Genomic DNA, 25,206 nt, shown 5'->3' on the forward strand with positions numbered 1-25,206 from the left:
AAAAACTCTATGACAATACTACACAGTTCAAAACAATTTAAAATCTGAAGCACTTCTGCTGTCAGTAAATTCAAAGTGGGGGAGACACAGACAGAGAGGGGGAGGGGGGAGGAAATAGAGAAAGAGAGAGGAGAGAGAGAGAGAGAATGTGTATATGTGTTTGCTGGCATTGAGACTTGATCTCAGGGTCTCTCACTATCACTTGGATCTGGTTTTTTGCTGGGTAATTGGAGATAAGAGTCTCTAGAATCTGTTTTCTCAGCTGGCCTGGAACCTCCTTAATCCTCAGGTCTCAGACTTCTGTAAATAGCTAGGTCTATAGGGGTGAGTCACCTGCCCCTAACCCAGAAGGTATTCTTAGCCAACACATAGTGTATCTTCAGTACTTTCCTAAGATAAAACATTAACACCTCTTTTTGTGTGCTCTTTCCCTCTACAGACTTTATGTCTATTAAATGCTTGATGAAAAATTGGTTTGTAAAGGCTACAAGAAACGTGTGTGTTTGTTGGGGGGGGGGGGGGTTCTTGTGTGCCAGTAGGAGCTTGAACTCAGGATTTGGGCGCTGTCCCTCAGCTTTTTCTCTCAAGGATATTACTCTACCACTTGAGCCACAGCTTTTTTGGTGAGTAATTGCTGATAAAAGTCTTACGTACTTTTTCTACCCAGGCTGAACCTTAATCCTCAGATCTCAGCTTCCTGAATTGTTAGAATACAATTGTAAAATACTGGTACCCAGCAAAAAGATATTTTTAATATGAAACAAATTTATTTGTTGAAAACACAGCAAATTAGGCCAAAATAAAACAATGTTCTATAAATTGAAACAGTTGGATGAAAAACTGAAATGAGTTACTGAAATTAATACAGTACATACTACAAAAAAGACCATAAAAGAGTAAAATAACATTGAGATGTCAAGAAATAGCTTCATATTTGCTATTATAATCTAATAATTTTAATGAAATCAAATGAAAAGAGGAACTGATATAATTAATGGTGAATCAAGACATCTAAACTAGGATACTGCAGTAGGGAAGGCACCCAAAATTTAGTCCTCACTGAATACTTAGGAAATGGTAGGCAAGTTACTTAATATTCTCAGTCTCCCCCTAATGAAATGGTAATAAGTCCCTGTGCCTTACTATGAGACTTGGAAGATAAATCAGTTCAGTTATAAAATGAAAAACACTTTATAATCTCTAAAAGGCTAAACAAATATAAGCTATAGAAGAAATCTAAGTTATTTCTAAATTGCCTGAAGGACAACAGACAACTCAAAACCTATGAACCTAAGGTTGTCCACATTCACACGGAAGTTCTTAGACACATAAACACACAAGAGAACCACTGCCATTTACAACATTGAAAATGAAAACCAATCCTGTGAAGTGTAGTCTGTATAATTCCCACATTTCAAGTGGTGTACTAACTTTCATTACTTTGAAAAACCAATAAAACTTAAATGTGTTCCATGAGACAGGGATCAAGGGTGACAACTTTCTGCAAAAATTCTATGCCTACACATTAAATGAAGAAATGACAGAACAATTAATTCACTTCACAGATTATCCAGATGTGGCAATGTCTCATACTAGAGACCATGATAATGACACCGTGGAAATTAAGCACAGAAAGTGATCTATGAAGTGGAAAGGGGTTTTGTGGAATAAATGTCAGACAATCTGAAATACAGAAATAAAAATCCCTAAAAAAAAAGTACAATCAAAGTTTAGTCAAGTAGAAGATGCTGGGAGAAAATAAACAGATAAAGAAAGATATTATTCCCTTACAATTTGTTCTACATTCATAGATTATTAAGTTTTACTGTTTTCAAAATCCTAACTTGGCCAAATTCCTAGCACTACAGAAAACACAAGTAACAGAAACATAATATTGTCCTACTTTCTACTAACCACCATGATGTTTTTGGAGTTCTGCCAAGGTTTAAGTTTATACCCAAAAAAGAAGTTATAAAAAGATACCAGAAAGTCCTAAAACCCTACATAATTGCTAAGTAAACAAAATTCTGCTAGTGAAAAGGTTCTCTTCCCCTACATTTTAAACCTTATATTGTGGCAAATGTTTTCTTTAAAGATATTCAACTATCAAAGAAAACTGTAAAATACAGTTCAATTTTATTCATTCAAATGTATTGGAAACCCAAAACACATTTGCTAAATATAAAATTATGCTAGTGCATTATGAGGTCTCAAGAGACCTTTTAGTTCTAAAATATTATAATGATTTTTAACATTTTAAAGAAAACAAACTGCCCATTAGTTCTTGTAATATTTTTCATTATCAAAATAGATCTCACTAATTAGAACTAATGTCATTTATTTATACTGCTAACTTGAACTCCAAAGGCCATTTACAATACTGTATGATGGTATTTTTAAGATAATTTTCCTACCTACAACTGCTGAACGCTGCCTTGTATAAATACCATTTTTTTACTAATTGCCAAAATATGCATATAACTCTGAGAATAAAGGAATATGAATTCTGATATTATCTGGTACTGTTTATCAATTAATGGTAAGTACCTACAAAGGAATGCCTCCAACTGAGTCTTATTAATGCCTTATAACAGTCACCCTTTAGATGAGTCCAACAAAAAACTGCCAGCCAGCTGGTTAATTTATTCAGCACAGGTGTTCACTATTTATTTTCCAGTCATTTGCACATTTTTCTCCCCCAATATAGCTGGTTGCAGAAATTATATTCTTTTACTTTGATGTATGCACTTTGTTCTAAGGCCATTCATCATTGATTTGCCCAGTATATATTATGCCACTACTCAGCTGTTTATTACTAAAATAAATGCTTAATGGCTACTCCCTAGAATGATCAAATTCAGACTATCCAAACTTTGCTCTTCCAGAAAACTGTAACATGATCTTTAGTTGCTACAAAAATCATATATTTGTAGAGATAGTTCCCTAGTTACTAAAAATTTTAAAATATTAGCACATGCTATAGAATAGCATTGAAATATCAATTTCTTGTCACTTCTGCCAAGAACAAAATTTCCTAAGATGGAGTGCAGCAGATAGCTGCCTACCCAATAACAATGGTCCCCTGCCTCCTTGCAACAACAGCCCTAATTCTGTTCCAATATCAAGCAGAACATGCTAAGACCTAAAAGATGGATTATTACCAATCAAAACCAATTAGGATAATTTTACATCCTTTTGCTAGTGATAGATTTAGAAGTGAGTATGTAGTCCATTTTTTGGTCAGTAAGTTAGGAGTTCTGGGAGTTCTTGGTAAAGATTTTTTTTAGCTATAATAAAACAATGATGGAAAAACTTTTGATTATAAAAAGAGCAGAATCATTTTAAATTTCTTTATTTCTATCCTTGCTTCTCATTGGTAAAATTTTTTCACTTAGTAATTATGTAGGGTATTTTATCTAGGGTATACTTTTTGATATCTTTTTATAACTTCTTTTTGGATTAACTCAAAGTTGGCAGAAGTCCAAAAACACCATGATGGTTATTGGAAAGTAGAACAATATTGTCTGCCCTATAATCCTTATATACCTTTATATACCCTTATAGCAATTAAAGAAGTAAATGCTTTTCCTTATCTGCTAGTTTTCAAAAAGGAAATACTCCATTCACTTAATGGAAAACTCCTTGATTAAGTATATGTGTGTTTATCTGCTGACTGAAATATAACACAATATAGTGAGCTGGGTATGGTTTCACAAGCCTGCAATCCCAAGTGCCAGGGACACTGAGTTTATAAGTTTGAGACATGAGTTTTGAGATCATCCTGGACAAGATAGTAAGATATTGTCTCAAAAAAATAGACACATTGGAAATGGTACAGAGTTAGATAAATGTGGCTACAAATCTTAACTCTGCTACCACAGGCTTTCTCTCAGCTTCAGTTGATAGGTAAGACATATCAACAATTTATTCTTATGGCTGTGACACAGAAGAAATTAAATCAAATATAATAAATAACGTAAACCATGTGGTCACAAGAGCTGTCACCGAGATATCTAGCAACTGCTGGTTCTTTTAAGTCAATTGTGTAATCACCAAATCTTGATTCAATGTAAAATAATTTTTTGCATTGAAAATAATTTTGTATATGCTCTTTGTACAACAAAACTATTTCTAAGTCTGAACTAGAAGCAGCACTCAGATAACACTGTTGTGACAAAACAATGTAGCTATTTCTTTAGAATTTGTGCTGTCACAACTTACATTTTAGTATTTAGCCTATCTTTCAAGGCAAGCGCTCTACCACTGAGCCACCTCCCCAGCCCTAGCCTATCTTTGTAATAACCCAAAGTAGTAAATTTAAAGTTCAAATAATCATTGAACCTTTAGGTTGAACATGTCACAATATTCTTTGAAAACAAGACAAATAAAACTATTCTATGTATTTACATTAAAATATTCTGTTACTGACTTGCTATGTGCCTGCAGTTAATTCTGAAACATTAGTGAGGGGTTTGTAGGTGCATTTTGTGCAATACTTCAAAGACAAAAATGAGGCAATGTGGCTAAAATATTATTTATAATAAGAAAGAGACACTTTCTTCTTCAAATTAAATAACAATTGGTGAGAGTGTTCAAAGGAGTAACATTAATCAAGATTCATTGTATTTATATACTAGATTGTTGAATGGCAACTCCTTTGTACAACTACTTAAAGATAGAGATAAAACTAAAAAATAAAATATAATGGCAAATGGCATATGTGCAAATCAAACCATAGATTAGGTCCTACTGAATGTCAACTCTAAAAATAAGCCAGCTCGGGCTGGGAAGGTAGCTCAGTGGTAAAAATAAGCCAGCTCAACAAGTCTAAACTGGGAAGAAAAGTCATAATATTTCAGCCTTATCATTATAAGGTTGTCTAAGACATGATATTTCGCAAGTTTACAGAAGTATTTCAAATAATATTCCATGCATATACCACACAAAGTACTTCAAATTTGACTTCTATCTACTGGATGAGTATCTTTTATCCAAAATACTTGGGCCAGAATTGTTTCAGATTTGCAGTTTTTCCAGATTTTGGAATACTGGCATTCATATACTGAGAGAACTTGTGAACGAAAGATCAAGTCTAACAAAGAAATTCATTTATGCTTCATATATACTGCACACACAGTAGTATTATATAATATTGTTCATAAACCTGTGTTTTAACTATCTACCTCCAAATAAAGGCTAGGCATAGAATTTTATATCTGTGGTCTCTCAAAATCTTTAGGTTGCTGAAATTTTCAGATTTTGGATTTTCAGATGCTCAACCTTTATTACTCGATACAATTAAATACAGTAAGATATTTAGTTTAAATGATCCTCAAAGTGCAGAATTTGAACTCTTGGTAATTGGTCATTCAGAAAATTTGTCAAAGTGCATACTGAGGCAATTGGGTACAGGAATGAAAAACATATCATTAACAAGTCAGAGACACAGTTGGCTAGCATTAGTGTATAATCACAAAGTCCTCAAGAGGTTACAATAACTTTATTTCTGGGAAAAAAACAGCCTCATTAAGTGAGCTTAAGGATAAGTAGAAAAATATAATTAATCTGTGTCATGTTACTGTGGATTGAAAACACACGAATCAGAACAGAAAATAGATTCTAGGTAAGAAAAAAAAACGAAACAGCTGGTACAAAGAAAGATTTTTTAAAAAAATCTCCTTTGCAGAAGAAATGATTACCTATATAAGTAATCTGAAAGAATCTACAAAAGTTCCCAAAGTAAGTGCCTCATATATATAAAAAATTGCATTTCTAGCTGGGCACTGGTGGTTCATACATGTAATTCTAGCAACTTAGGAATCTGAGATCTGAGGAACCTGGTTTGAAACAAACTGGGGTAGGAGAGTCCATGAAACTTTATCTCCAATTAATCATCAAAGAACCAAAGTGGAACTGTGACTTAAGTGGTAGAGTGGTAGCCTTGAGCCAAAAGAAGCTCAGGGACAGGGCCCAGGTCCTGAGTTCAAGCCTCAGGACTGGCAAAGAAAAAAAAGAAAACACCAGCATTTGTATATAATAACAGTCATTATTTGAAAACCAAACCAAAAAGACAATACCATATATGACTATTCCAAATAGAACTGAATACATAAGTACATAATGAACAAAACACACAGAAGTAGTATGCTGAAAATTATTGATGATGAAAATAAAAGACAACCTCCATAAACAGGGAAACATATCATGTTCATCTAAAGAAAGACTTCAAACAATAAAGATGCTGATTCTTTCTAAACTGATCTACATATTTATTTCTTAAGGATAATTTCTATTTAATTGTCAGCATTTTTAGATATACTCAATTTTATTAAAGCATTTATATGGAAAAGCATAATGCCTAGAATAGCTAAAATAATTTGAAGAAAACAATAAAGTCTGCTATCAGACCTATTATATAACTACAGTAATGAAGACAGTATGATAATGATGAAAAAAAGTCATGTAGATCAATGGAATGGAAAATAAATTTAGAAACCTATCCAGAAAAATATAGCTATATGATTTTTGACTGGTGCAAAAGTAATTCAATGGAAAAGGAATAGACTTTTGAACAAAAGCTGCTGCTTAAAGCAACTACATATCCTTAGAATGGGAGGAAAAGAAGCATATTGATCTAAATGTGACACTATACACACAAAAAAAATTAAAGTGGACCATAAACTTAAATAAAAATAAATAGGAGAAGGTTTTTAGGTTTTAATGTAGGCAAGGAATTGTAAGGTTTGATACCAACAGCCTACTTTATAAAAGTTGAAAAACTACATCTCATCAAAATTAAAAATACTTGCTCTGTAAAATATTTTGTTCAAAAAGGATAGAAAGACAAGCTATAAACTGGAGAAATTATTCTCAAACCACATATGTAACAAAGGACATATATCTAGGATAAAGAATTCTGAAAACGGTGGACCTGTTGCAACAATGAGAAGTACAAAATGTCATGTCAAAACCAGCTTTACAATGTTGGTGGGGGGGGGGGGAAGGGGGGGTATGATTGGTTGGGAGGGAGGGGGGAGGCTGGGAAGGGAGGTGAAGGGTAAACAAAGGAGGAGGCTGCAATGCTTGGTAAGAAATGTATGCATTATCCTGCCCATGTAATTGTAACCCCTCTGTACAGTATGTTCTCAAATAAAATAAAATAAAATTAAAAAAAAAAAAAAGAATTCTGAAAACAACAGTAAAGAACCAATTCAGCTGGGTACTGGTGGCTAACGCTTATAATTCTAGCTACTCAGAAGACTGAGATCTGAGGATCGTGGTTCAAAGCCAGCCCAGACAGAAAAGTCCATGAGACTCTTATCTCCAATTAACCACTGAAAAACAGAAGTGGCACTGTAGCTCAAATTGGTAGAGTGCGAGCCTTGAGCAAAAGAGCTCAGGGACAGTGCTGAGGCCCTGAGTTCAAGCCCCATGAGTGACAAAAAAAATTCAATTAAATAATAAGAAAATGACATAACTCATATTGCATTTCACTCAAAACGATATACAGATGGCAAATAAGCATATGAAAAGATACTTTAAAAATCAGTCATCTGGGAGATTTATATTCAAGCATGAAAAAGGTATCACTGCACACATCAGAATTCTAAAATAAGAAAAGTGATATCAAATTTGGGTGAAGATGTAGAAAACCTGAATCTTCCATATTATTCTTCATAAATTGGATTATTTTGGGTGGGAGCATGAAGTTGTAGAATTCTTCTGAAAAAGAGTTGGGTGTTTTATTTCAAAATTTAACATGTAATTATCCTATGGCACTTGGATATTTGTAACACATAATGAAAACTTTTATCCAGAGAAATGTTTATATCATAAAAATACTAATTAAAAAACCTATACACAATACTGGACAACAGTTATTTTTAACAAATGTTTATAACAGAAAAATATTCATAAAAACCTGTATGCAATACTGGACCACAGATTTATTTTGACCAGCCCATTTCTGGAAAAAATCCCAGATATTTCTCAATGAGAGGATGATTAGAAACTTATGCTCCCACAGTAGAATACTGCTAAACAAGAAAAAAATAAACAAGTGATGTACACAAAAGTTGACAACAATTGATGCACACAACAACCAGGATGAATTTCTAGAATATTATGCTAAGAAAAGCCAATGACAAAAGGTTTCATAAAATATAGTTCTATTTATATAACATTTTCAAAATGATAGGATTAAAGAGAAAACTGTTAGTGACTGCTAAGAGTCAGGGATTTGAGGTAGGAGCTAAGGAGGAAGACTATGAGGTATGGTTACAAAAGGGCAATAGCAAGAATCCTGAGGTGATAAAACTTTTCTAAGAATGTTGAAATCCCCACTTCCACCACTCTTGATTCTCAAATTGCATATATGATAAAAGATTTTTATTGTATACTCATTACTGGTTAATGCTCTACAAATGTGTTTGTATGTATTGCTCAGTGTAGACATTTATGTTAAATTTAGGTGAATTAAAAGTAATTATTACTTTAATTAGGAACTTTAAAAAACTGTGGTGGTGGATACATGAATCTATATATGTAATACAATATGGAAAACTATACAAATCATAAACTCTAGGACTGCAAAAGATAATATGAACTCAATAACACGTATGTGAAAAGGAGTAATGAGGAACTGGATATATATACAGCTCAAGTATTAGAATGCCAGATATGAGGGAAAAAGACAAGTGAAAAGGCCCAGATTTCAAGCCTCAGGACTAGAACCAAAAAGCAAGTAATAACAAAAGGCCAGGAACTTGTACTACACATTTCAGTATTTACAAAAGAATATGCACGAAGATAGTAGGATATTTCCCTCAAGAAATGTCCAAGATCTGTAAGAAAGGTATAAGCATATTTACTTGAAAAGAAGTATAGTTTCAAAAAAATAAAGTTTCCTAGCTAACTAAAGTTACCTATTAAAATTATAAATTTTTATACTAGCAAAATGTACTTCAAACCCTCCTACTTGTCAAGTGAAAGATTGAAAACATTATTTAATTTATACCTGAAGACACTGAAACATAATTATGATTATTGATTGTTTGTTTTTGTATATTTTGGGGTTTTTTTGGTCAGTTATGAAGTTTGAACTCAGGGCCTGGGTGTTCTCCCTGAGCTCTTTTGCTCAAGGCTAGGACTCTACCACTTTGAGCCACAGCACCACTTCTGGTTTTCTGGTGGTTAACTGGAGATAAGAGTGTCATGGTCTTTCCTCTCTGGGCTAGCTTCAAACCACAATCCTCAGATCTCAGCCTCCTGAGTAGCTAGGATTACAGGTGTGAGCCACCAATGTTCTCCTTCATTGATTGTTATACTGCGTTCAATAATATGGTGCTGACCTTAAAGGATCTCTTGGTACAAAAAGTCATTTAAACAGCCAAGAGCACTCTGTAATTGCAGACGTTGTTGTCGGTTTCTTCCAAAGAACTAGAAGAAAAAGTTATCCTACATGAATGTGTTTCATACCTGGCAAAATAAAATACTTCCACATGTTGAATGGTTTTGTCCTTACTGTTAAGCTCAATGGCTTCTTCATTGTCAAGGATATGCTCTTGCCATGAACTCTCAGTCACAGTGTCACTTCCTTCCTAAAAAAACCACAGATAATAAGTTCATTAATTGTAGGATCTGAATCTGCAATTTTTTGAGAATATGTATTTTAATCTCATCAGTACTAAAAGGATTATCACTTCACAAGAAATGAAGTGATTCCAGCAGAGAGTGCCAACTTTAAAAGAAGCAAACTGTAAAACCTATATTATCAAAATATAGAATTTGCTGGGGACTGGTAGCTCACACCTGTAATCCTATCTAAAGCAGAAGCTGAGATCTGATGATTACAGTTCAAAGCCAGACTGGGCAGAAAACTCTGTGAAACTATTATCTCCAATTAACCACTAGAAAACAGGAAGTGGAGTTGTGGCTAAAAGTGGTAAAGCGCTAGCCTTGAGCACAAGAGCTCGGAGACAGCATGCAGACCCTGAGTTCAAGCCCCATGACCAACCAAAAAAAATAGAATTAGTGTACACATTTTTTCTACATTGTGAATTTTTATGAAAAGTGCAGGATCCTGGATTCTATCTACTTCTAAATCATATTTAATTGTGATAGTGTATAAAACTTTTGTGTGTGTGCCAAACTCAGGGCCTGTGCACTGTCCCTGACCTTTTTTGGTCAGGGCTAGTGCTCTACCAATTGAACCATAGCTTCACTTCTGGTTTTTTGATGCTTTACTAGAGATAAGAGTCTCCCAGACTTTCCTACACAAGCAAGCTTCTAATCTTGATCCTCAGATACCAATTTCCTGAAGAGCTAGGATTACAGGCATGAGCCACCAACATCCAGAATAAAACCATTTTTGAAAAGTACTCAGCACAATATAACTAATGATTTTTTCTTTTTTTGCCAGTCGTGAGGCCTGAAGGGTGCTGTCCCTCAGCTCTTCAGCTCAAGGCTAGCACTCTACTACTTGAGCCACAGTGCTACTTCTAGCTTTTTCTGCTTATGTGGTACTAAGGAATCGAACCCAGGGCCTCATGTATGCAAGGCGAGCACTCTACCACTGAGCAACCTTCCCAGCCCATAACTAAGAATTTTATAATAAGCAAATGCTGAACATTTTCTATTTGGAAAGAAAATAACAAGAAATAATGAAGTATGCATATTAAAATAGGCCCTTTAAATTTTTCAGCAATTCCTAATGACATTTTATAAAGAAAATTACATAATATAGCAATATTTGAATACAGTGGATTTTCAAAAGTACCAAGATACAGTTTATACCTCTTTCAACTGTTAAAGGCCAGTTTTGGTGATAGTACTGGGGTTTTAATTCAAGGCCTTACACTCGCTTGTCTTTCTGGTTAAACCACACTCTTAGCTTGGAATTTTGCTTAACTTGGAATTTTGTTTACATTTGGGCATTCTTACAGTGTAACCATGAAGTGGTATCAAGTATCTATGACTTAGTTTATACCAAATATAGTTATTTTTGTTTTAATATACTCTGTACTATCATAACATCAAAAATAGCTGACAAGGCAACTGTGCATATTTTCCACAAATAACTGAATAAAATATATTATCAATCTTGTATTACAGAGGAAGATTAATATTTCTTCAATGCAGGTTATGTGACACAAAATAAAGTCTAGTAAATTAGAAGATAGGGATCAGATAAGAACTTACCTGATATTCTTTTAGCCAGGAAAGCAGTCCTGAAAAGCTAAAACTAGCCCAGTTTCCTCCATAGTAGCTTCTTCTATAACAATAAAAAATGAAAAGGATGTAAAAATATAAGCACCAATCTTCATCAAAGCACCCTCGACCCTTAACTCATTATATCTTCTAATATTGCTTCTTCAAAAGTTCAAAAGAACACATAAATGGAATACTGATATAAAAAGCTGAAAGAAAATTAGTACTCTCACCAGGTCATCACTGGACATACCAGTCATCTTAGAAACTCAGGATGCTGAGACCTGAGGATAAATGTTCAAAGCTGGCCAAAAATAAAAATAAAAAATAAAAAAAATAAAAAATAAAAAAAAATAAAAAATGAACAACAATAACAACAACAAAAAACCACTGGGAGACTCCTCTCCAATTAACCAGCAAAAAACATACTGAACCAGGTGCTGGTAGCCCATGGCTGTAATTTTATCTACACAAGAGACTGAGATCTGAGGATCAAGGTTTGAAGCCAGCCTGAGCAGGAAGTCCTCGAGACTCTTATCTCCAATTAACCATCAAAATGCCGAAAATGGAGCTGTGGCTAAATGGCAGAGTGGTTCACCTTTGAAGTAAAAGCTCAGGGACAGCCACCCAGGCCCTGAGTTCAAGTTCCAGGACCAGCAAAGAAAGCTAGACTGTAGGCATAGTACACCACAAGTAGTACACCACTAGCCATGAGCTGAACAAGTATGAGGCCCTAAATTTAAGCCCTTTTACCATTGTGCATGCACATATGGTCGCACACATAAACGTATATGCACAAGAGCTTGCACACATGCATGCACATGCATGTAAGCATATACACATATCTCACATCCCAAAGGAAACTTTTCATTGTACAAGGAGTTAAAAAGTTATCTTTGGGGGCTGGGAAGGTGGCTCAGTGGTAGAGCGCTTGCCTTGCATGCATGAGGCCCTGGGTTCAATTCCTCAGCACCACATAAGCAAAAAGAAAAAAGCCAGAAGTGGTACTGTGGCTGAAGTGGTAGAGCGCTAGCCTTGAGCTGAAGAGCTGAGGGACAGCACCCAGGCCCAGAGTTCAGGCCCCACGACCTGACCCAAAAAAAAAAAAAAAAAAGTATCTTTGGCCTCCTCAGAGCTCTCTTCCTTGTAAACAGCCTTACAGTAGAAACTGGGCAGGTAACATGAATGAGCATGAATCCTGGATTGACAAAAATGGTTAAGAAGAGAGCCTTGGTTGATTTTAAAAAAGCCATAGAGAAACTAGTCATTGTTCTCTAAGCAGTTACAACTCTACCACAGCTATGTCACTTATCTATATACCCAAATACTCATTCCTTTATTTTCTATTCAATTCTCCCCTCTTCTTCCTTCTGCAATCCTCTCCCTTCACTCTCTCCTTTCTACTCTCTGCTCTCTCTCTTTCTTTCTTTCTCACACACTAACAAATTGGCTGTTCTACATAAACTTGCATTCTAGAAGAGGGCATAGCTATTCACGTCACGTTGTCCTAAAGAGAAGAGGAACAGAATTCCTAAAGATACCCGTTTGCGATTATTCTTCATTCTACAGTCATGTGAAGATCACTTCTGTTCTGAATAACACAGAGCTCTCCTAACTCTAAGATCAGGTAAACTTTGTAGACAATAGACTTACTTGGAGACTTCTGGCAATTAGAAATCCTGCGCTGACTACTGATTTTCCTAATTCTTGGGTGTGATTTTTTTTTTAAATTCTCAGTGGTTTTAATACAGTCATGATATACAAACATCACTTTCTAGTTTCAAAATACGTTCTTCACCCTGAAAGTAAATCCTATACCCTTTAAAGCAGCTCCCTCCCATGCCTTCCTCCCTCTAGCCTTTGGCAGCCAGAGATGACATGCATTATTTCTCTATAGGTTCATTCATTCTACACAATTCCTACTATAAAAGACATACAATATGTAAACTTGTGTCTAGCATCTTTCACTAAATCTAATGTTTTTACCATTCATCCACATTGTAGCATATATCAGTACTTTGTTCCTTTCTATGGTTGAGAAATATTGATTCATGTAGACATACCACTATACAAATATAACATTACACATATAAAACTATAGCTAGATAACTATATACTGTGAATGGATTGCATATTTTTAAGGTATATAAGTCAGCTATGAAGTGCAAGGTTAATTTTGGTAAACTAATCCTCCACGTAACTGACAACCTTACTAGGAAACAATGATGGGCTGGCTGGGTGCCAGTGGATGGCGCCTGTAATTCTAGTTACTCAGGAAGCTGAGAGCTGAGGATTGTGGTTTGAAGCAGCCAGAGCAGGGGCAGGAAAGTCTGCAAGACTCTTATCTCCAATTAAGCACCATAAAATGCATGAAAGTGGAGCCCTGGATCAAGTAGAAGAGAAGAACTAGACTTGAGGGGGGGAAAGCCTCAGAAGACAGCAGCCTGAGTTCAAGCCCTAGGACAGACAGACAGACAAACATGGACACGAACATGATGGTATTCCTCAAACTATGGTGCAGCGGAGGCCTGGCTGTTTTGGAACCCATACCCTCTCCACCGGGTTCTGAGACCTCTAGTGGAGCAGGCACAGGCACAGGCACAGAGTTGAGGGTCAAGGTTGAGTGATTGTCCACTCCACCTATTGGGGGAATGGGCTGAGGCCATGCTAACAGGGTTGGTCCCTCAGCCAATCAGTATTGGAAGTGGAGTGGGAGGGTCAAATGGGCTACAATCCTTTCATGAGCAATTCACTAAGAAGCAATAGCAGCCTAATAATACAACTCTGGGGAGGGTATCCATGCTGGCAAGCACTGGTGTCCCTCCTTCTCCAGCCTACTCCCACGTTGGCCCCACCATAATGCCCAAAAAATAAGGTCAGCTACAATGAAGGGACAATGAAGAGGTCAAAAGAAGATAGGGACAGTTGTCTACTAATTCTGCCCCTGCAAAAATGGAAACCAAAGCAAAAAAAAAAGGAAAAGAAAGAAAGAGAGAGAGAGAGAGGGAGAGGGAAAGAAAGAGAGAAAGAAAGAGAGAAAGAAAGAGAGAAAGAAAGAAAGAAAGAAAGAAAGAAAGAAAGAAAGAAAGAAAGAAAGAAAGAAAGAAAGAAAGAAAGGAAGGAAGGAAGGAAGGAAGGAAGGAAGGAAGGAAGGAAGGAAAGAAAGAGAAGGAAAGAGAGAAAGAGAAAGAAAAGAAGGGAAGGAGGGAGGGAGGGAGGAGGGGAAGGAAGGAAGGAAGGAAGGAGGGAGGGAGAGAGGGAGAAGGAATAAATACCTATACTTCTCCTGTGTGAATGTATCACAGTTTAGTAATCCAGGTTACTTTTGGGTACTAATATTACTTTTATGAACTCATCTAGGAACTTCTAAGCAACATTCCTTGGAACACAGTCCTATGTGTCAATGAATGGTTTACATAAAAAACTGCTGAGTTAGAAAAAATGAGTATTTTCAACTTTAATTATGACTGACAAACCCTCAGATCACAGAACTGGATAATGACTCAGGATATGAATTCACCTGTTCCTACATGTATGGAAACAGTCATGGTTGCTTGAACTGGTACTGGAGTTTAGATGAATTAAGCTTCTTCTCAATTCCTATAAAGAATTATAATGCTATTCACCCTTAGGTGATTGTATGATGAACTGCAACATATACTCAATCCCACCTACAAAATGCATTTGGTTCTAGCTGGGACAACTTCCTGGCTTTGTTTCCATATTCATATTTCTTCCTGTGTATCTTTCCCTAATGGAATAAAAATCTATAAAAGCTCACTTGATCATTAGATTAAAAAATAAATTTTTAATATTATGCCCAAAATTCTCTCATAATGATATTAAACATGGTCTCAAAATTCCAATACATGGGCTGGGAAGGTGGCTCAGTGGTAGAGAGCTTGCCTTGCATGCTAGAGGCCCTGGGTTCGATTCCTCAGCACCACATTAGCAGAAAAAAAAAGCCCGAAGTGGTGCTGTGGCTCAAGTGGTAGAGTGTTAGCCTTGAGCTGAAGAGCTGAGGGACAGTGCCCAGGCCCAGAGTTAGGACCCATGACTGGATCCCCCCACAAAAAAAAATACCAATGCATTTCTTCTCAATCAATCATTGACACAGGTCTAAAGAATATTTTACTGTATAGTTTAATCACTGTCTTGCTCTAACAGACAGAAGGGTCAAAACAAACACTTGTAAAAATAGGTCTAATAATACACTACTTTGATTCTATCAGATAGCTTTCTCAGAGGTAATGTAAGTCTATATGTTGTCCAAAATTTCCAGTTACCTTTAAATATCAGCTACTCAAGCGACTCTAGATGGCTAGCCTTTGAAATAATGGAGTTGAAAAACCCATAAGCTGGAATCTCTGTGTAAGAGATCATGACAGTAGAAAGGATGCATGGTAAGTATAGAGAAGAGGATAAAACAGAGATGAATGTTAGTAAAGGTAGTCTTCCCTTACATTGTTAATGTTTTGTTCAAGTCTGTTTCTTCTACTTTCCAGGCTATAAAAGAATAAGTGGTATGTGTTAAGTGCTCTGTACTAAAATTTGAGGTAAAGATAACAAGGCATTACTTCAAATCACCATGTCTCTTGATATCCTAACTGCAAGTTAAATTCTGTGTTTATATTCCAGATAATTCAGTCAATATGGGTAAAGCTAGATCAATGCAATGTATGACTATGTTATGAACTTTAGAAGTCTCCTATTCTTAGTTCTTTGGATTCATATGATGAAAGAAAAGGATGGTGTTTTACTATTGTTCCTGATATAATCCTCTGTGAGGGTCTTTACACTGCTGCTATATTTACTGCTCTATCTCTCTTGTTTCAACCTGCTGTTCTGTGTATCACAGTATGACTCCTCTTCTTTAAACACTAGCACTAGCTAACTAATGGGTAATAGTGCCAAGATAAAATAAAGTTTTGAATAATATATTCACACCAAAAAAACAACACTTGCAGAAGACAAAGATTTCTCAGGATATAAAAAGTAGTAAAACTAACCTTGTACGACTTCATGGCAATGAAAAAGTTCTCCACAAAATGTATCATTTCTTTTTTTTTCTTTTTCTTTCCTTTTTTTTTTTTGCCAGTGAGGCCTGAACTCTGAGCCTGGGCACTGTCTCTCAGCCTCTCAGCTCAAGGCTAGCACTCTACCACTTGAGCAACAAGACCACTTCTGGCTTTTTCTGCTTATGTGGTGCTGAGGAATCGAATACAAGGCCTCATGCAAGCTAGGCAAGCACTCTACCACTGAGCCACCTTCCCAGCCCCAAAATGTATCATTTCTAAATGAATGATTCAGTCATAAGCTGGAAGAAAATATTTTAAAGACTTATCTGACAAAATTCATATCCAGGATATATAAAGATTTTCAACTCAATAAAACAAATATTCAATTTGAAAAAGGGGCCAAGAGTTTCAACAGATGCTTCACAAAGAAAGTGGCAATCAGATCTCAGAAGTGCACATTAATAGCCCAGCATGGGTGGCTCTCACCTGTAACCCTAGCTACTCAGGAGGCTGAGATCTGAGAATCATGGTTCAAAGCCAGCTCGGGCAGGAAAGTCTGTGAGACTCTGATCTTCAATAAAACCACCAGAAAACCAGAAATGGCACTGTGACTCAAGTGATAGAGCACTTACCTTGAGCTGAAGAGCTGAGGGACAGTGCCGAGGCCCAAGAGTTCAAGCCCCATGGCTAACAAAGAAAAGTGCACATTAATATGAGAAAAAAGAGGAAACTTGAAGGGAAAGGAGAAGGAAAGATAAAAGGCAGAAATGAAAAGGGGATGGGGAACAGGAAAAGGAAAGGAATGGAAGGAAAAATTGGAGCATAATGAGATCTAGTGCACATTCACACATCCACAAGTTAAGAAGACTAATGATAGACAATATTGGACAGTGGTAGGACAGCCGGGATACTTGGGGGGAGAGTAAAATAGTATACTTTTTAAAACTATCTATCAGTTCCTTACAATATTACCCCATGATCTAGTAATTCTATTCCAAGACAATTACATATGAGGAAAGTCTATGTCCACAAAAATCTTACACAAGTCTTTTTTTTTTGGGGGGGGGGGGCCGGTCGTGGGGCCTGAACTCTGGGGCTGGGTGCTGTCCCTCAGCTCTTCAGCTCAAGGCTAGTGCTCTACCACTTGAGCCATAGCACCACTTCCGGCTTTTTGCTTTTTGCTTATATGGTGCTGAGGTCGAACCCACGGCCTCAGGCATGCAAGGCAAGCACTCTACCACTGAGCCACATACCCAGCCCCCTTACACAAATCTTTCCAGAGTGACTTTATTCATGATTGGCCCATAGTGATAATAATCTGAGTATTCACTTGTAGGAGAATCATAAATAAGCTGTGGTAGAAACTATTCACCAATATAACGAAATGAACTGATAACAAACAACAACATAGATCAGTTTCAGAATTGTTAAGTTGCATGAAAACATTAGCCACAAAGAATACATACAGTATAATTCCATTTTTATGAAATTATAGTAACTTTCTATGAAAACTATCACCAGAGCTGTTTCCTCTGAGATTGGAAGTGGGGTCAAGGTTTGACTGTGAAGGGACATAGAGCAGCTCTCTGAAATAATAGTAATTATTCTTCATGTTGATAAAGTTTTTAATTATACAAAAGTATATGCTTGTTAAATAATTTGATAGTACACTTAAACTCTGTGCTTTGCATTATATATAAACTGTATCTTAAAAATCCCACAAACAAATTTTAAACTAATCAGTGAGGTGTATGCTTAAGTCCTGAATGATTGAAATTACTGATTTGTATACTGTTCTCTGGAATACACAAAATAAGATGAGGTGACATATAAAAGAAAACAGGTATGATATAGGAACTATACCAAAATGTTAATTGCAGCATCTATGTAGTAAACATGTAGATACTCACAGTACAATTTTTCAACCTTTCTGTGGATGGTAAATTGTCATAATAAAATATTAGAACAACAAAAGTAATCAAACAGGAGTTTTTAAGCACTGGTCAAAATCTACTTTTCTCGCCTATATGTAGTCAGATGGTTTTTGACAGTGCTAGTATTTTTCCATGCAGCTCCCATTTTCAACTTTTCCTGCTGATGTGGTCTTAACGTCAGCATCTGGTGATCTCATCAAATTATCTATGTAAAAGGTGAAATGTGGTTTTCATTAATGTCTTTCTGACAAAAAGGATAACACAATTATTAATAAACTCACTATAAATCCAGTATATATTTTGACTAAATTTGTTTTAATATGTATATAGTTTTAAATATGGTTCGTAATATAACCGAAACACAAAGACTTTATCCAAATCAATATAACAAAAAGGAAAAGAAAATAATCAATATGACATCATAATTTGCTCTCTGGATCAATATTGTAGTAAAAAAAAACTAAAGTCACAAAATGTTCTCTCAAATTTATCTTTAAAGGTATAGCTTTAGAAATCTGACATTTAAATTCAATTTATAAAATACTATTTCCACTATCTTTAGTTAAAACTGTTTCTATAGGAAGCAGGAAAATTTTGGGGTTTAGATTTAAAACTTCAGAGACATGATTTATTTTAAGAAAAAAAGTGAGAACTTCCTGAATGAGAAAAACATCAAAAGGGCATGGCACATTTTCTGCCAATTTTGAGTCACAACTGCCTCGGTACATCAAGAAAAAAAAGATGCATTTTGTGATGAACGAAATTTTACCGCTATTGCCAGGAATATTACTTTATGTGATTAAAAAGACTACTTTAAAAGTCTCTTTGTAACTACAAAATACGTATACATAGTATTTAAGTATTTAATGTTTTGTGATGAGGAAGTAACACAACATTTCAGCTCTACCTCAAAAATCAAAAATGGAGCATTTTTATTTTTAAAAACAGAAAAAGTTAAGCCAAGCACTGGTGTCTCACACGTGTAATCCTAGCTACTCAGGAGACTGAGATCTGAGAATTGCATTTCAAAGCCAGCCCAGGCAGAAAAGTCTATGAGACACTAATTTTCTATTTACCAACATGGAAGTGGAACATGGCTCAAGTGGTAGAATGCCAGCCTTGAGTGAAAAAGCAAAACAAGGCCCTGAGTTCAAACCCACCTCCTACCCTCCTACCTCCCTACCCCTGACCCATACAGCCCCAAAAAAGGGAGACAGATAAAAGTGAGTAATTACAATACTATGGTGTAGTTTTCCAATTATGTACAATGCTGACCTTAAAACTGTAAAAAAAAAAAAATGACTTTAATCTTTCTTGTTTCCTATAGCTACTCACTCTGTACCACCTAAGCTTCTCCAGACACAGTAAGAAAATGAGTTACACAACCGTCTCCATTAACAGCAATCTATAAAGAGAAAAATAGTACTGAAACAGTAACTCAAGATGTTTCTCATTATTTGCATAGTGTTTGATGTTAAAGCAACATATTACCTAATAAATCCTACCAGAAAAGAAAAACATAAGTACAAAGAAATTTAAACTGTATGAGAAGGCTAAGAGTAAATAAAGCCTATTAATTGAATCCTAACAATATTCTTTTCTGTTGTACATCATAATTATAATTCATTACTGGATATCAAGCAGCAGGCATAGCTGCATGATGTGATAGTACATATTGTATTGCAAAATAGTTTCTATAAGCAAGTCCAAGAACACTGACAAAAGAGGAAGCTACTGACATTCAAGCACATTCACCTGGGGATCATTTTAATTATTAAGAAACCCAAGAGTTGAAAATGTTTTCAGGCAGGTAGCCAATGAGGCCTTAGTTTGTTCAGTGAGAAAAGGAAAAGCATAGCTCATTCTCCAGAGAGTACAGGTCTACATTTATAGCTTCTAGAATTCTTTTCACTGTGCAAAGTGAATAGCATCTTCAATATACAGTGTTTTTAATTTTTCATACTGTTTTCACAAATATTTTTGCACTGATTTTACAAGAAATTTTGTGAGGACTCTTGAGAAGTACCCATGTAATGATTAGTCATTAGGGCCACATAGCTACAAATGGTTCAACCATAAATTCAACATTCTCCCAAACTAATTCTGTCCATCAGCTAATCCTGTCCATTGTAACATACAAATTGTCAATCTTTTGGTCCTGAAGATAATGATAGCTGTGTTAATGAAGCCAAACACTGAGATACTGAATAATACCTGTCTCTGAGTCTAAATTCACTTTTTTTTCAAAGTATTGTATCAATAACATAAGTTGTTAGTAGGTGTTCCTCCCAAAAAAAGGCATACTGACAAAAATAAATCTGGAAAGTATTAGGTTTTACAATTATAAACAACCTCCTGCCTATAATTGCAGCTATTCTGGAAGCTGAGATCTGGTAAATCTAGGTTAGAGAACAACCCAGGCAAAAATGTCTGTGAGACTCCATCTGCAAAATAACCAGCAAAAAAGGGTTTGAGGTATGGCTCAAGTAGTAAAGTGCCAGGCAAGGAAATTCAAGATCTTAAGTTCAAGCCCTGGTACCACAAAAAAAGTTAAAGAACAACAATAAATAATGTCTTGCTCATGGCATTAGCTTTTCAACACCACTGAATGTGGACTATATCCATTGTAGCTCTCCAAGAGACACTACAGTAGTATTTTACAAATTCAGCCGACCAATCAGCACTTTCATATGGGTGTGTGCATGCATGCAGGCATGTGGGCCTGTGTGTGCAAGTGCACACATGTGTGCACGTGTGTATATATGTGTGTGCACATGTTGGGGGAGGAGGGTTCCTGAGGCTTGAACTCAGGGCCTAGGAACTGTCTCAGCTTTATTGCTCAAGGCTAGTGCTGTACCACTTGAGTTACAGATCTACTTTCAGCTTTACTGTGGTTAACTGGAGATCAGAGTCTCATAGACTTTCTTGCCTGGGCTGACTTCAAACCCTGATCCTCTGATTTCTACCTCCTGAGTAGCATAAGCCACTAGTGTCTGGTTCTATTGAGCACTTTAAGAAAGAAAAAAATGGTAATTTTGAAGGATTAGTGTTTAACAGAAGATATTTTGAGAAATATTGGCTTAATTCATATCTAGAGGAAGGAGAAAAACTGCAAAACTATATATACTGAACATGACATTTTACATTGGCTGTATCAGTTAGGCTTCATAGGAATTTGAGAAATCAGTGCTATAATTACTCATTTTACAACCAGGAAAACAAACAACTGTGAGGTAGAGTATCTTGTCTAGCTTATTCAGCTAAGAAATGACAATACCTGGACTTAAGCTCACAGCACAGCAAGTTTCACAGCCTATGTTCTTCCTACTACACAACATAATCTATTCCAACCTACATGGTAAGAACCTTTACAATGTTAAGTATAAGCAAATCCTACAATCTTACTTGCTGTAAGTAAAATCAGATTGTTTACAAAAACTGAATTGAATGAAGTCTAATTTTTGTTTTGTTGTGACAGTTCATTTATAAAATGGAAGTGGGGATAACTTCATGACTAAGTCTACCCTAATGACAGAACTGAGAAAACTATTTTATTCTAGAACCTAAAAATATAACCAGTTTTATTGCATATCTCGTTTGCATAGGTACAAATATTATGTATACTTATAGTACTAATAGGAAAATAATAGTCTTCCAAATGTACTAGTATTGGTTTGCCAACTATTATTGGGTACACTGTGTCACTCACAATACACAAGAATCGATTCTATTTAAGCTTGATTGGAATAGTATAGTTAGGACATACTACTAGCTTCCTGTTGACAAATAATAAATATTACAGGCTGGAAAACACACAGGACTTACCCACTATATGTGTCCACTCAGCAAAAGTTCCACACATCCTGACACTCAATAAAACTAAGGTCCTTTCACCATCCACTCATTCTGATACAAGAAGTTGGGCCTCCATAATAGAAAATGTAGATGTGATTCTAGCACGAGAGAAGATGATTAGACCCTTTATTTTCTTATAAGTACTAATATATATAGTAGTAATAAGTACTATATACATTTTTTATGTATAACACATTACTCTTAAATGTTACTTGGCTTTAAAAGAGCCTCATGAAGCAAGACAAAGTTGTTTCAACAATCAGATTAGTCTGTTAGCAGGAAATAACCCGTCATTAGGCTTGGAAATGGGCCTTTCTATATCTGGAGTTGTTGTTAATCATTCCATATGAGCTCACTCATTCAAATCTACTCTAAGAAAATCAAAAGACATATAGATAGATAATATATCAAGATATCTATATACTAATATATAGATAATATATCAGTTTGCCCTCAATTCTTTCTTTCTATGATATCATCTCTTCCCACTGATTTAATTATCACTTCGCTTCTGATGACTCATGAAATGTTACTTCAGATTTGAGCCCCTCTGATTACCTTTAAACTCCAATCTATTGGTTTTGTAGCTGAAAATAAAGCTTATTGGACATTGGATTTATTGAACATATCTGTTCACTAAATGTTCGAGCTTCACTTTAATTTCTTTTCTTTTCTTTTTTTTTTTTTTTTTGGAGGGGGGGTGGGGTCCAGTCGTGGGGCCTGAACTCTGGGCCTGGGCGCTGTCCCTCAGCTCTTCAGCTCAAGGCTAGCACTCTACCACTTGAGCCACAGTGCCACTTCCGGCTTTTTTTTTTTCTTTTTGCTTATGTGGTGCTGAGGAATAGAACCCAGGGCTTCATGCATGCAAGGCAAGCGCTCTACCATTGAGCTACCTTCTCAGCCCCCTTCACTTTAATTTCTACATCTTCAAAAGACAAATTTGTTATCTCTTAGCTCCAATTTGGTCTTCCTTTGGCTTCCTTATCTCAAGAAAAGGTCTATAGTTACCAAAGGAGGAAATTCTCAGAAGGAAAACACAAAGAAGCAATACCTATGTACATCTGATCATATAAAATAATATATATTGAAATGAACTTCAGGAAATGGAAACAAAAAGCTTTTTCTTTGTTGCTGTTTTTGTTTTCTTTTCCTTTTGTCTTGTTTGTTCATCTGTCTATCTTTGGGAGGGTAAGGGGGGGACACAGAAATGGAGGGTGAACAAATGCAGCAGTGGTACTCACTGCACATTATGTTGAAAATGAACCAAACAACTTTTGGGTGGGGATGGGAGGAAAAAACTGTAAGAGCAAGGGAAGGGATGACAATGTTCAAAAAGAAATGTACTCTACCTGACTTATATAACTGTAACCCCTCTGTACCTCAACTTTACAATAAAAATTAAAAATGCATGAAAAAAGGAAAAAACGGGAAAAATGAAACCATACTTATAGCTATAGGTTAAAACAAAATCTTAAACTCCTTTCATCTCTTCCTCACTATAAATTGCAATTAATCAAACCTTTCGTCCTAGCCATCCTTACCACTGTTGCCTTATTTCACACTGATATTATCTGCTATCTGACTATACTGCATTCGCCTAATCAAAAGACTTCTTACTAATATCATCCCCTTTTAATCCAACCTCCACACTAACACCATTGTGATCAGGTGTTAGCAATTCCCTGACTGAATATCTGATGTCTCACCAAGGCTTCTAGAATCAAGTCCAAAATCCTTAGCCTTCAAAGATCCATCAAAATGTAGTGCCAACAGAACTTCCCAGTCTTATGCTAGATATTGCCCCTTTCTGCCATGTATCAGCCACAATCATAACCACATATTCAACACTGCCTGAGGAAGCCAAAGACCTCCAAGTCTCTCTATTATTCTTGATACTGTCCATATCCAAAATATTTTACCTATCACAAAACTAATGATGGAATTAGTCAAAGTAATCAGAGCTCTCAACTTCAATATCAAACATCCCCTCAAAAGTCTTCAGTTATTCACCATAAAACCAAAAGTACTGTGCCTCACTAACTTTGCACATACTTCGCTAAAAGTTCTGTCATAAATGTCTTATAATTAGTTGAACAAATGCTTCCTCTGATTAAACTAAGAGCAACTTAAGGGTAAGTAAAACCAGTAACTTGGTCCTCTTTGAATCTTTAATTCATGCTAATAATTGTTAACTAAGGGAATTTTTAACTAAAGGAATTATTAGCACTGATGCATTGCTACTAGTCAAGGTTTGGGGCCCTAAGAGAGCTAGGTTGAAATCCCAGGTTTGGGGCCCTAAGAGAGCTAGGTTGAAATCCCAGGTATGCCTCTTAACTGACTGCGCATAAACTTAGTCAATAATCTTACAGATGTTACTCTTCAAAAACTCAACTTCTACATGCATCTGTAAAATACAAAATAACTTAAAAACAGTGTCTAGCATATATTTATCAAAGTTACCTTCACCACTCTCCTATTTGTTAAGGAAATACATAGGACAATATATCATACATATCTTCAGTGCTCTTTTCTGAGCAATTAACATAGCAATGCCAGGCACTAACAGACCTAGGGAGGGGAAAAACAGACAAGAAAAGTACAGGATGGACAATTAAAGGACAGAAAACTAATGATTCCCTCTCAGTTTCCCTATCCTTTACTTCAGAGTGTTCACATTTCCTTAATCTTCCTTGCCATGGAAAGGCAAATCAAACTCCTATCCATTAATGCAAGAAGAAAAAAAAAAAAAGAGAAGTTAGAGCAATAGGAAAAAGTAACTTTAGGATTATATTATAGATCCACTCTACTTACAACTATGATCCTGACTGATGTTCTTCAAACCCCTAAGGAGTAGGTATGGATAGTTTCCAGTTCAACGTAAAAGCAAATAAAGGGAGTTGGACACCAGTGGCCAATGCCTGTAATCCTAGCTACTCAACAGACTGAGATCTAAGGATCTCAGTTCAAAGCCAGCCTAGGAAAGAGAGTTCACGAGATTCTTATCTCAAATTAACCACCAAAAGCCAAAAGTAAAGCAGTGGCTCAAGTGGTAGATCACTAGCCTTGAGCAAAAAAGGAAAGGGACAATGCCCAACCCTTGAGTTCAAGCCCCTGGACCTATACAAAAAGGGGGGGGGGGCAAACCAAAAATAAACATTAGGAGCTAAAAATATAAGAAAAATATTTCTTAC

General features: G+C 35.8%; 1 protein-coding gene across 1 annotated transcript in view; it reads right to left on the reverse strand.

The window, feature by feature from the left end:
- Positions 1–25,206, reverse strand: part of Chm (CHM Rab escort protein) — a 184,463-nt gene that overhangs the window by 105,981 nt on the left and 53,276 nt on the right. The window contains exons 3-4 of the mRNA XM_042672181.1: positions 11,200–11,272; positions 9,478–9,599 (exon numbers count right to left, since the gene is read on the reverse strand). Coding sequence (XP_042528115.1) covers positions 9,478–9,599; positions 11,200–11,272 — 195 coding nt within the window. The remainder of the gene's footprint in view (positions 1–9,477; positions 9,600–11,199; positions 11,273–25,206) is intronic.

The sequence above is a fragment of the Dipodomys spectabilis genome, unplaced genomic scaffold (assembly GCF_019054845.1).
Source record: "Dipodomys spectabilis isolate Male_0828 unplaced genomic scaffold, ASM1905484v1 ptg000673l, whole genome shotgun sequence".
In the NCBI taxonomy this organism is placed as follows: domain Eukaryota; kingdom Metazoa; phylum Chordata; class Mammalia; order Rodentia; family Heteromyidae; genus Dipodomys; species Dipodomys spectabilis.